Below are 12271 nucleotides of genomic sequence, written 5' to 3'. Positions count from 1 at the left end.
TACTCTGCTGTTTCTTGTTGAAGAAGAAAGCAGGATTTTATATACGCTCAGAATACTACATAGTTTGTGATTGCAACATGGTGATTGCGAGATACATAAATACCAAACATAGCCTGTGTTTATTGATTGGTAACCTTTCTTTAGACTAGAAACTTCTGGACAATATACATAAAGAGCTTTTTTTAGCCCATATATTATGTGAGAAGCTGTATATTTAAATTCTCGAGAAAACACCCTTGATCCATTTGGCATGTAGTGTTACCTTTTAACTAAACACTGTATAGCAGTACAAAATAAATGTAAATATGGTGTGAAACAATATTTGATACATGAACAATATTCCTAAAATTTGAAACCCAACGTGAACTCATTTATTATTTCTATTGATATAAACTCATAAATTTTTTTGAAGCTGGGTGAAAGAAATGCATTGCTTCAGTATATATTATCTTGCCTTTCCTTTGCTTATTCAGTGAGTGAATCATCAGGGCTGTTGCTGTGTTCTACTGATTGTTTTAGAACATCTGTTTAAAATAGTTGTTATGCCTGAATTGCTGATCTTGACCCATAGGATAGCACAGTCTATAATCATAAGATATTTTACATCTCCATTTTCGGTGTGGATTTGAGAAGAACAGCTACTTTTTTTTACTTGAGAAGCTTGTGTCAGGACTGAGTAGAGATTTGGCATTGGAGGTATAATTCATATATTCGTAGTGGCTTTGTGCATCTGAAAACTGCATATTTGGGCTGGAGGTGAATGGTTAGTATGTCTGATCAGTATGTGTAAGTACGAATTAAAGCACCCTGTGTAAAGTTTGCTGCAACAGAAATGTTCTGTTTCATGTTCGTTTCACGTGGATTTTTTTGCTTTTAAGCCAAGTATCTTTTTTACTTTCAGATTTTGTTAGGTTAGCAGTATTTCTAAACATGATGAAATATTCATTATGAACTTAAAAGTTCTAGATTTAAACTTTCTTTGTCATATCTTATAGAGGTAAGTATTGCTGGCTTAGTAGTATACAATCTCTGTAATAATTTGATTTTAAGATTTTTTGGAAACCCAAGTAATGGAATTCTAAATAGCACTGGCCTAATCATAGGTTCATAAAGTAAAAACAAACCTTAAAAATGCTGATCTGCTTTATTCTGCTTGCATACAAATTACATTGCGTTCAGTAGGTAGATGAGTCAGTGTAGCACTGATTTCAGATGGACAGATGGTTTCTACTGAATAGTCGTCTTAATGAGATGAGTAGGATGTCACTTGAATTCCTCACAATATAATCGTTAATCACAGGGGGTATTGTATTTTTTAAGACCATGATCGGAGAAAAATCCAAATCCATGCTCATTATATTTACCAATTCCAAAGAGAATAAGCAAATATGAAATAAATCTCATGTGGTTTTTTTCCCAGGCAAAGCTAATGCAGGCAGTGTTCAGATGTATCATATATTCACAGAAGCATTTTTGTAACTTAACTTTACAATGCAGTTAGTTTCTTGAATAACCTAGAGAAACATTTTAGGAGACAATGGGTTTTAGTTGTAGAGTAATAGGTAATATGTCTTGTCTATAAACATTAATATACTCTGAAAGCTGTAGTTTAAAAACATAAATATTGCTTAAAATGCATAGTATTGTTTGACAAAATGTGGGCATATGAGCGATTTTTTTTCATTTACAGTACATTCTGTAGGCGACTTTAAAAAAAAGATAATTTTAGCATATTTCCTGCATGCGAAACTTTGCTGGTGTCAGCTGGAGGTCTATGTGTGGCATAAATGCAAAATATGTGGCTTAGTTTAAGAGAATTCTGCACTTGAGTGCCTTTTTCGTACTCAGATAATGTTCTTGTTTTAACTAGTTTTGTCTTGTTTTAGGGTGATGGAGAAATATTTGAAAATTACTACAGAAAACAAAGAAGGAAACAAGCAAGATTAGTTTTGCAGCCACAGTCAAGCATGGTAACCAATACTTTTGGTTTTGCATTGGCTTGGGTTGCAGCTAATTCTTAGTGGTATTTCTATTCCTAAACTTGTTTTCTTTTTCACTGAAAGCATGAAACAGTAGAAGGCTATAGAAGATACTTCAGTCAAATTGTAGGGTAAGTTTTTTAAATGAAGATTTATTTCAGTTTTACTATATTGATTCTTATTCAATCTCAGTTCTTCCATTGTCAAAAAACTTTCTTCTGCAAGATGCAGTTTCTGCACAAATCATGTGGGTGGTTGTGGCTGGATCTAAGCAGGGAAGAGCATCCAGACCTACCAGTATGATGCCCTACAGGGACCCTTCAGCAGCCTGAGCTCCAGCTGGTGTGAAATAAACTTTTCACATTTTGACTTCACACTGGGCAAAGCAGAACACCAAACTGACCAAAGTGGCACTGCTCGAGTGGAGAAGGGTTTGACTATGCTTGTGCGTGAAAGGGTAAAATTTGCTCTAATATTAGAAACCAGTAATTTAAGCATTTTTTTGTTTTAGTTTCTTTGTAGTAGAAGACCACATTTTACATGTAACCCAAGGACTGGTAACTAGAACATACACTGATGAACTCTGGAATATGGCCCTTTCCAAGATCGTTGCTGTTCTTAGAACACATTCAGTAAGTGAGAAGTCTTTATCAGTATTGCAGTTTAAATCCTCTTACTTCAGAGCTGTGTATACTTAAAGCTGGGGTAGTAACAAAGTGAAAAATGACGTGCCTCTCATGTTTTCTTTCCCTTGTGATTAAAAATTGCTCAGATTTGGGAGGGAGCCTGCCAAGCTTTTGTTTTTCCCAACAGTATCAGGCCGTGATCCGCAGCCATGGGCTATTTGCATAATCCGCCACTGATTTACAACTCACTGGGTCTTCCAAACCTTCTCTTAGTCCAGCAGTTTAGAATATGCAGAGTTAATCTGCTGTTATTATTGCAATCCGTCCTCATTAGTCTCAACTGACCTCTTCATTAGATCAGATTGAATAGTTCAGCACTGAAAGCACCACCAGGAAATAGTTCCTAATTATCATTCCAAATGCAGTGTTTCCAAAATAAACTCTCACCAGCAAAACCCTTGGAGCTATCTCTTCAATGCTGTAGTAGTACTACATTTATGTTGAAATAAAAGTACTAGAAAAATTCTGTATCAGCTGAGTATTTCAGTACATTCAAAGCGTGTCTCCTAAAATTACATTTCTACCTTAGCTCCAATGGAATACTGTTGTTTACTCAGACTGACTGATGGTAAATTGCTTCAGAGTGTACTATTAGTATAATTTTTACTATTGGAAAAAACAGAAGAATTTTTATCTTTCCCTTTTTAATGTTTGCTAGAAGCAGTTCCTTTATGCAATGTTATTTTTATTTTTATTAAAATTGATCCTTAATTCAAGAAATATTTTAAATTTCATATGTACTGATGAAAAACGGGGAAGAAGTTCAGGTTGCAATCACAGTTTTATCATAGGACTTTTACTGATCACTGGTACATGAGATGTTGTCATACTTTTAAAATCATTTGACAGGATTGGGATAAATTGAGATATATTAAGCATTTTTTTAAGCTAAATACTTTGGAAGTTAATTGTCGATGTGTATGGTTTTATACACCTATGTAAGACTATGGTAATTTAAGGACTAGCAGTAATGTAATCTCTGAAGAACTCTACAGTGTCTTGTCATGTAGTTGATCACTATTTGATCACAAAATACGTAACTCCCATCAAAACCAACTCTGTCACAATCTCTTGCTAACATCATCCTAGTACAGACTAATGTTTTGGTAAGTGTATATTGTCTTATGAGGTATCATAAACCAAACCCTTACTTTAATAAAGTATGCTAAGGGCAAACATGAAAGAAAGGTGAAACTGGCATATATAGTCTCTAACCAATACTATATTCTCATGCTACTTTGAATTATTTTAATATCAATATTTTTTACTTTATCCAGTATAACAAACAGTGAGGCTGAGGTGAAGACCTTAGTTGTATGACTCCACATCTCTGAAAATAATATTTCAGTCATTCAGCAGAGTAAATAACGTCTTGACTTTTTACCATCACATTTGTAATTTGAACTTCTTTAGAAAGTGTTTTATAGTCTTTTCCCCAAACAGCTGGGAAACTGTCTGATGTGTCACAGCTAGCACTAGTTAGATCCAGGCTTGGTGTTCATAAGAACATCCTGTGGAAATTTCTCTGGTGTTGATTTAGCTAAGCATTTTGATGCGTGGTTATGTTCCACTGAAATAAATGTAATTTGCTGATTTTGAATCTCAGTACGACATACTGATATTTATTGAAACTCATGTTTTAGTTTACTTTTTATGAGCATTTATATTACTGATAGTTTGTATAAATTCAACAAACACTTTTACATAGCTAGACTAAGCGAAGACAAGTGAGTTAGTTATTTTTTACTAAGGCACTCAGTCAGGTAAAAGGATAAGGCTGGAGAACAACCTTCTGTGCTTTAATACTCTCTGAAAACGTATGTCCTGTATTTTAAATCTTTGTAACAAACCCAGAATTTCTCACTTTCAGTCATATTGCAGTGATCCCGACCTTGTTCTGGAACTGAAGAATCTCATTGTAGTATTTGCTGATACTTTGCAGGTACATACTATATTAGTAATTTAACTGAAATTCCTAGAGACAGATTTTTCCTTTAGGTGAGTAAGTGCAATGCTTTGAGTTTTCCTGAATCGTATATACGAATCAAGAACAAAATCACACAATAATATTTTTTAAATATATTTATTTCTTGCCTTGGTTCCTCCTTTTCAATATTATCAACTTAATGTATACATTCTGGGCTATCCACCTAGTATCCAGTTATTCATATCTGTGCAAAATTAATGTTAGCTTTGTAATTTGTGTACATTTTTGTCTTTCATAAATGGTTTACTTCTGATCTTAAGCAAGAATAGCATTGCAGTCATTAACTTTAGCTGCAAGACTAAATGAACATCATTGGCAAGTATTCTTGCAATGTTTAATAGAGTGATAAAAAAGATTATTTATATGCATAAATAGCAAGTTAAAATGTTACAGAGAAATGGGACAAATTTCTGCTTGAAAACTGAAAGTATAGGATAAAGTATTTGGCAAGAATTTACTATGTAATCTTCTAATTGTAGTGGTGTGTTTAAAGTACTAGAATTTATTTTATAGAAGTAACAAGATGGAGTAAGTCTCATCTCAGAGTCATGAAGTGATGTGATAGGAATAGAGTGTATTCTTGAATTATGCACTCTTTTCATTTTTGTACATTAGGGCTATGGTTTTCCAGTGAATCGACTGTTTGATCTTTTATTTGAGATAAGAGACCAATACAATGAAACACTTCTTAAAAAGTGGTCTGGATTGTTCAGGTGAGTATTTAAAAATAATGGTGCCTTTTGTATTTCATCTGTTGGTTTTGTCTAACTGTAAGGGGTTTTGTTAGATTGAAAGAACTGATTAACTCAGTATTGTGTATGAATTTGGGGTTGGATAGGAGTAAGATAATCAGCACATGTAACTAATATTTAGGAGAAGATCCATCAAGTACTGCTTCGGTAGTTAATGGAGAGGAGAGTCTCCAAAGGGACATTATTGCAGAAACATGCAGGAGGCATGTCTTTTTTTCTTCATTAGGAACCTAACAACTGTAGGCTACTGCAATAGGGGCATTAGGATCCTAATTTGGATTGTCTTAGTGTTTACAGTTAGCTGATACGTGTATCTCCCTGACAGACTACTGACATTGCCAGTATGTTTTCATGTTTTTTTAATGCAGGTTGGTTTCCACCTATGCCTTGGAATCATTTGATGGAGTAAATTGCAAACCCAGGAGTACAGCAGCCTGGGACTGTGCTCCAAAGCTTGTTTGCAGATAGGGTGTGATGTCTAAATATGCAGGAATTGATTACCATAAATATGTTACATTGTATTAGAAAAACCCTTAAAATTAAATTGGCCACTTAAGGTTCTCAAGCTCTCTAGACTCCTAGCGTAGTCATTTGACTAGTAGAAAAGTCCAGAAGGTACTTAAATAACACTGTGGCCATAGACCTAGTTGAAGTTCTCTGAATCATCTCCATTGACTACATGTAGCTGTCGTACCTAAGTGAGATGCTCTGAACATCTGTTTTAGTGTAGGCTACCATAATTACTGTGTATCTCGGTATGGTTTATCCTGGAGTAGACTAGCTGATCTAAAGTTCCTTTGCTCTATTATGCTTTGAGTCATACATATTAAAACACTTTCAGCTATTTTTTCCTCTGTGATTAGACATTAGTATAAAGAGTGAGCTTATACGAGGTACTTCCAAATTAAAACAGTTTGGATCTCTGAAATTACAATGATTGCAGCTCATAACTTTTTAAAGCTGCACACCTAAGTGTGGTAGTAAAATTTATATTTATTTATGTGTTTTAGCACTCAAAAATACTGTGAATAAGTTATATATGTCCTAAATTTTTTTCACTTTACTAATTCACCAGGGATATTTTTGAAGCAGACAACTACAGCCCTATTCCTGTAGCAAATGAAGAGGAATACAAAATAGTTATAAGCAAATTTCCTTTTCAAGATCCAGAACTTGATAAGGTAAGGAAAAGTTTTATGCTATTAAAATTTGCTGAAAACCAATTAAGGACACTTGGGACAGTAATGATTTTTGCAATTAAAAAGCAATTAAAATTTGAAAAGCTAGGTAGATTAAGAGGCTAAATCACCTCCTTTGTGTGTAATTGTCTAGTCATAAGTAAATATGAAAATTAAAGCTTTAGTCATTTGCTCTTGTGTCTAAGTGAATAATGAAACCCATTGTTTTGTAAACAAATTAATAATACAGTTTAATTGATACATCTTTATGTAATTATAATACAGTCTGTCTTTAATTAGTTAAATTTTGTTGCAACTCATTGGGTTTAGTAACTCATAGTATGTTATGTGCTGTATTATTGCAAAAATACATGTAAAACAGGGATCAGTTAGAGACAGCAGCTTTTGTATTTCACTTTTAAATTAATTATTTGTGTTTGAGCATGTGGGGCAAAATAAACGTGAAGGGACTGTAAATAATTCTGCTGTACTAGCGTTCCAATAGGATGTTCTTTCGTAGCCTCAGCCATTCTTTCACTACAAACTCCAATCACAGAATGATGATTAGTATGTTCTGCTATTCAAATGTGGTTTTGGTAATACTGATGAAGAAATAACAGGCTCATGATGCAGTCTGTAGAGGGGAACTAAATCTAAGAACCACATGACAGTGGCGGTAGCTTTTGTAGAGGGAAGCTGGTTTATACATGATTCATCACTACAGATCTCTGCAAAAGTAAAAAGATACCCTGATTCTGTGATTCAGCAGGGATTTACCAGGCAAATGTAACAGCTGCATGTCATTAATACAGTATTGCAGTGAAGATGAAAAATTAAAGGTAGGTTTTGTGCTGATTTTTGAATAAGACTCCAGATTGCTTTCTAGAGGCTTTCCTCCATTCAATTCATTTACTAGGCCATTATAATACTAAAAGAAGATAGAATGGAAATCCCTTACAGTGTTGGACACATACCACACCCCAGATACTGTTTAGCATGACATATTTTGCTAAGAAATCGCAGAGATTTTTAACTTGCTCTAAATAATTTGATCTGCTAGCCTCTCTCACTCTATGTATGATGTATTAGCATGTGGGTGTGGACATTACTTGTGTAGGCATGTGTAGTTACACATATGTGCTCACAGAAGGGAAATATATTCTCTGTACCCAACGATTTTCATTTCTATTTATGACAGACAGAGATATTTCTGGTTTGTAGTTAGCAGCTCTTTTTGTAGATACTTTATGGGCAGAATCTCACTGCTGCTTAGTTTTTGGGCTGGTGAGCTTGAGAATAAAGCTGGGAATCAGATTGGATTCTGTTCCCAACTCCATCATTGACCAGCTGCATAGTGCTGGTAAGTCACTTAACATCTCTGTGTCCCTGTTTATTCATCTGTAAAGCAGGGAAAACATTTTTTTTTGTGTATCTCTGAAAAGAGCTTTGAAACCTGTATGTAAAGCAGGACATGATTAGAAATAAGGCAGTCTGAGACTTTTTTCCTGTTTCCTAGCAATTTTTGAAGCAGTTTAGTTGACTTCAAGCAATTTTAGCAAAGAGGCAGAAGCCTCAAAGATAATTGGCTTCCTAAAAGTTTTGTCAACTAGACAGTGGAATAGAGGAGAAAGAATCACTAAGTGACCTTGTTGAAAGAAAGGCTGCGGTGTTATTTTATGTGTTATTAGATAGCAGGGAATCCACATGGAGGGGAAACTTTATAAATGCTCCAACGTCACTTCTGTTGGCTGCTGTTTATAAACCCATCCATTTCACCTCTCTGTTGTTGCCTCAGGCTGTAAGACACTGGGAGATCCTATTGGGTGGCTTAATTTAAGCTACATTTTCACGTTTGTGGTTTGTTTTTTTTTTAAAAGTGTAAGTTCAGTCTAGTTGCTGAAGGAGCCTGTGTAGTTGATAGAGAGGAATAGACACCCTAGAGGGCTAATTTCATTTGATGCATCTCTAATGCCTTTTACAGATTAAGGGGAATTTCACCTCTGAAAATGTCTGTTTCTCTCCATTTAGTGTAAAAAGAAACAAATGTGTCTCATTTTTAACTGTAGGTTAGGATGAATCACCCTCACATCTTACAGTTAAGTTTATCATAGGAGTTGCTTGCAGCACATTAGGCAGAATTATGACCAGAACCTACTAGATATTTAACACAGCAAATCCAGTCTCACCGAACAAAAGTGACTCTTTTGTTTAGATTGAATGTGCCAAATGGTTTGATTATGTCATCTAATTTTACTCCCTTTCTGTGTTCAGAATTTAAACAGTTGGTTGTAGCTTTGTTGTTTTGTTGGGGTTTTTTCTTGCTGCCTACTCTAATAGTCAGACAGAAAGTGGCGTGTCCTTCTGTATTGGCCAGACACTGTAGAGGATAAAGAATCGCTTGTCTTAGATCAATGAGTATATAAAGGTTGAAACTCAAGCCCTGCTGACAGCATGTTGTGATGATCTGAAATAGTTGTATGCAATAACACTTGTTTTATCTGTAGAAATTAATTGCTTAAATCAGATATAAAGATACTTGAAGTAAATCTTATTGTTTAAAAAAAGTTTGGTATCATTGTTAGTCAGGCACTTACAGGACATGGTTGTCACACCACCTAATAAAGAGGTATGATTAGGAGAATGTCAAGGTGATCTGTTTTGTCTGGGGTTTTAATATGCAAATGTTGAGCTGCTGTTGCTTAATGCTTTTTCTTTTTTAGAGGGAAATTGAATTCTCCAAGGAAGATACCAGTTGTTAATCATTTTTCTTATGCATTAGTCATAAAGTAAATAGAAAATTGTTTTGCAGATGTAAAAAATTATGTATTCAATGCAGAAATACCTATTTGGTATGTTTGGATTTAATTTACTTCTTTTTATCCTCCTAAATACAATATCAGCTTTAAAATTGAAGTAAGCAGCATGGGTTTATTCTTACAGACTACTAGTATTTCCCACATGTTAATTCAAATTATTGAAAAGTATTCAGACTGCTTTGGTTTGGTGAATCATCAAGAGAAAGTAAATACATTACAGTAAATACAGATGCCTAAACATTCTGAAGATGCTTTGAAAATCCCAGATACACTGAACTTCTCAAACCTTTTCTTTTTCTTTTGCACTGCTTTCTTTGGCAGAAAAAGTTTGCATTTTTGAACCTGTCATCCCACTTACATCTATCTTGTTCGTTCAGATTAAAAGCAGTTTGAGACCTGTTTTTTAATGTGTGTTTGTAAATTGCTTTCTACAGACACATCCTAAATTACATGAAGTCTCCAAACTTTACTGTAATTTAAATAAGTGATAAAGTTCTATTTTGCTTATAAGCTATGTAAACAGATGTAGAAGTCAGTTCAGTGCATACCACTGTTTGTATTTGATGAAAACCAGAACGGCTTAAGATAGTTTAAAATATCGATATTGTTAAGTGGCTTTCTAATTCTTGCATTTAATACCAAGCTCTCCTTAGAACCAGATTCAAGTGTAAGATTATCTTTTATTTTCACAGCAATCCTTTCCAAAGAAGCTTCCAATGTCTCAGTCAGTGCCTCAGATTTATATCCAGGTTAAGGAATTTATTTATGCAAGCCTTAAGTTTTCAGAGTCACTTCACCGCAGGTAAGCTTAAATTCTCAGGAATGTGACTATAAGGTAACCTATAACATCCAGGTGACCTGAAAATATATAGTAAAATGAAAATACATTTTCTTGTGCACTTGCTAGCGGTGTTTGTTTCATAATTTACATATAATTTAAATATAGTATTCTTTATATTTGTGATTCTCAATTCTATAACATATATTTTGTTTCTCTGTGTGTGTATATATATTGTATACTATATGTGTAGGTCTGTAGGGTTTGAACGCTGCTTGGCATGGTAAGCAGTCTTAAAACACTGCTGGGTTTTTTTTTTTAAACAGTACTGCCTGGATTGAATAATCTAGATATTTATTTAACAAAGCACATAACATTTGAAAAACGTACTTTCATACTCACCATTTCAGAAGTAATTGTGTAGCATCCCTGATTACTTTGAGTGGTCTTTCCCTCCTCAGAGCTTTGAGTTTCCTTAGCAATGATTTCACCAGCAACAAAACGTGCTGTCTCCATGCTCATTCCCTCTTCCACCCCACCTTTTTCTGATGGAAAACATCATAATTCTCACATTCCCTTTTCTCTTGTAGCCTTCAAAAGCTTAATTACACAAAAGAACATTTGTAGATCTGAAATCGGGAAGGTATTTGTGGACAGTCACCCACTTCTGCACTGTTAAAGATGTAAATGACTCGTTTTCACACATTCTTAATTGATACTGTTTATAATTTACACGTACTAATGAGCGCATGGTGACCTCCTTAGTAACTCATTAAAACCCACAAATTACTCTTTCCAAACTGCTGTGTCAATAAGCATGCCCAAAATCTAAAAATAACAGATTTTGCTTCAGCTTTGAAAACCAGTTAATGGATAATTTAGTAGGTGAAAGAAGTGTTCTGTGTGTTAGATCACAGAAGACTTGGAGCAACGAGAAAATAAATTCACTTAGGGAATTCTTAACGTTAGAAGTTACCTTTAAGGGGAAAAAAATGACAATACTTTGACAGTAATACTTAATATTTCTATGTACAGCATAGTTACAAAAATAAACTTTTTTTGTCAGCTCAACAGAAATAGATGATATGCTCAGAAAATCTACAAATTTGCTGCTTACAAGAACTCTGAGTAGCTGTTTACAGAACCTGATTAAAAAACCTCATATAGGTTTAACAGAGGTAAGTTTTAAAACATGCTCAAAACTGTAATTTTAAAGACAATGAAAACTAAAACTATTCTTGTAAATGTAGATATACTGTGGTATTAAGATTTGTGTAAGAAAAACAAGTAGTGTTTGCTTTAAAGTGGAAAATTTAAAGAGGTGAAAGATGAAGTATAAAAAAGCATCAATGTCTGTTACGTAAATAATAACAATACAATATTGGGTCTAGTTGGAAGTGTATTTACACAGAGAGATGACAATGGAAGAGTTCTCTCTCCTGTATGGTAAACAGAGGTATGCAAGAAATAAGCTAAAGACTCTTACTTCTTTGGTTGCATACTGATCATAGTTCATGTGTTCTGTTCCTGTCCAGCAATTAGTAGCACACTGTTGAGTTTCTTTTCCTTCCTATAAAAAAAAGGGGAGGGGGTGGTGGAAATCTCTCTCATGTGTGTATAAACCTACTGGACTCAGAAATTTCAAATCTCAAGTTCACTCTAACACATGAATTTTTTTCTATAGTAATTGCAATTAAAATATTTTGGTAGGTTTCTGCATGTTGTTTCTTCATCAGGACTCTCGGTTTAACTTGTTTGTTGGACAGAATAAGGCGTTGTTTGTTGGAGAGAGTAAGGCAGGCTCTGAACATTCACTGGCGGTACCTGCAATGCCAGGAGGCAGCAGGTACCTACTGAAACATGCTGAGGAGAACTTAGACTGTTGCCGTTAGAGCAGTGTTATGTCATACTGGATGTTGGTTTTAAACTGCATGATCCTCTTGCATAGATGAGACAATTTTTCTGAGATGTAGTTTTCTATGTTCTTGAAATTGGTACAGGAATATTTTCAAAGATAGGAAAATAAATTCACTGGTATTTTTTGCGGTGTTTTATTATGAAGTCAATATGTTTTATGAGAAAAATGTTAAAAAGA

At 34.3% G+C, this 12271-nt stretch overlaps 1 protein-coding gene across 9 annotated transcripts in view; it reads left to right on the top strand.

Annotated features, from left to right (window-relative positions):
* The window catches only part of EXOC6 (exocyst complex component 6), a 95811-nt gene that overhangs the window by 34936 nt on the left and 48604 nt on the right, over positions 1 to 12271 (top strand). For all 9 annotated transcript variants that reach the window (XM_027788978.2, XM_055793995.1, XM_055793996.1 and 6 more), the window contains exons 9-16: positions 1887 to 1970; positions 2064 to 2110; positions 2491 to 2611; positions 4536 to 4607; positions 5268 to 5365; positions 6480 to 6585; positions 10091 to 10200; positions 11243 to 11354. In XM_027788978.2, coding sequence (XP_027644779.2) covers positions 1887 to 1970; positions 2064 to 2110; positions 2491 to 2611; positions 4536 to 4607; positions 5268 to 5365; positions 6480 to 6585; positions 10091 to 10200; positions 11243 to 11354 — 750 coding nt within the window. The remainder of the gene's footprint in view (positions 1 to 1886; positions 1971 to 2063; positions 2111 to 2490; positions 2612 to 4535; positions 4608 to 5267; positions 5366 to 6479; positions 6586 to 10090; positions 10201 to 11242; positions 11355 to 12271) is intronic.

Source organism: Falco peregrinus, chromosome 1 (assembly GCF_023634155.1).
Source record: "Falco peregrinus isolate bFalPer1 chromosome 1, bFalPer1.pri, whole genome shotgun sequence".
Lineage (NCBI taxonomy): Eukaryota > Metazoa > Chordata > Aves > Falconiformes > Falconidae > Falco > Falco peregrinus.
The sequence above is the reverse complement of the archived record's forward strand: the minus strand, read 5'-3'. Positions and strand labels throughout refer to the sequence as shown.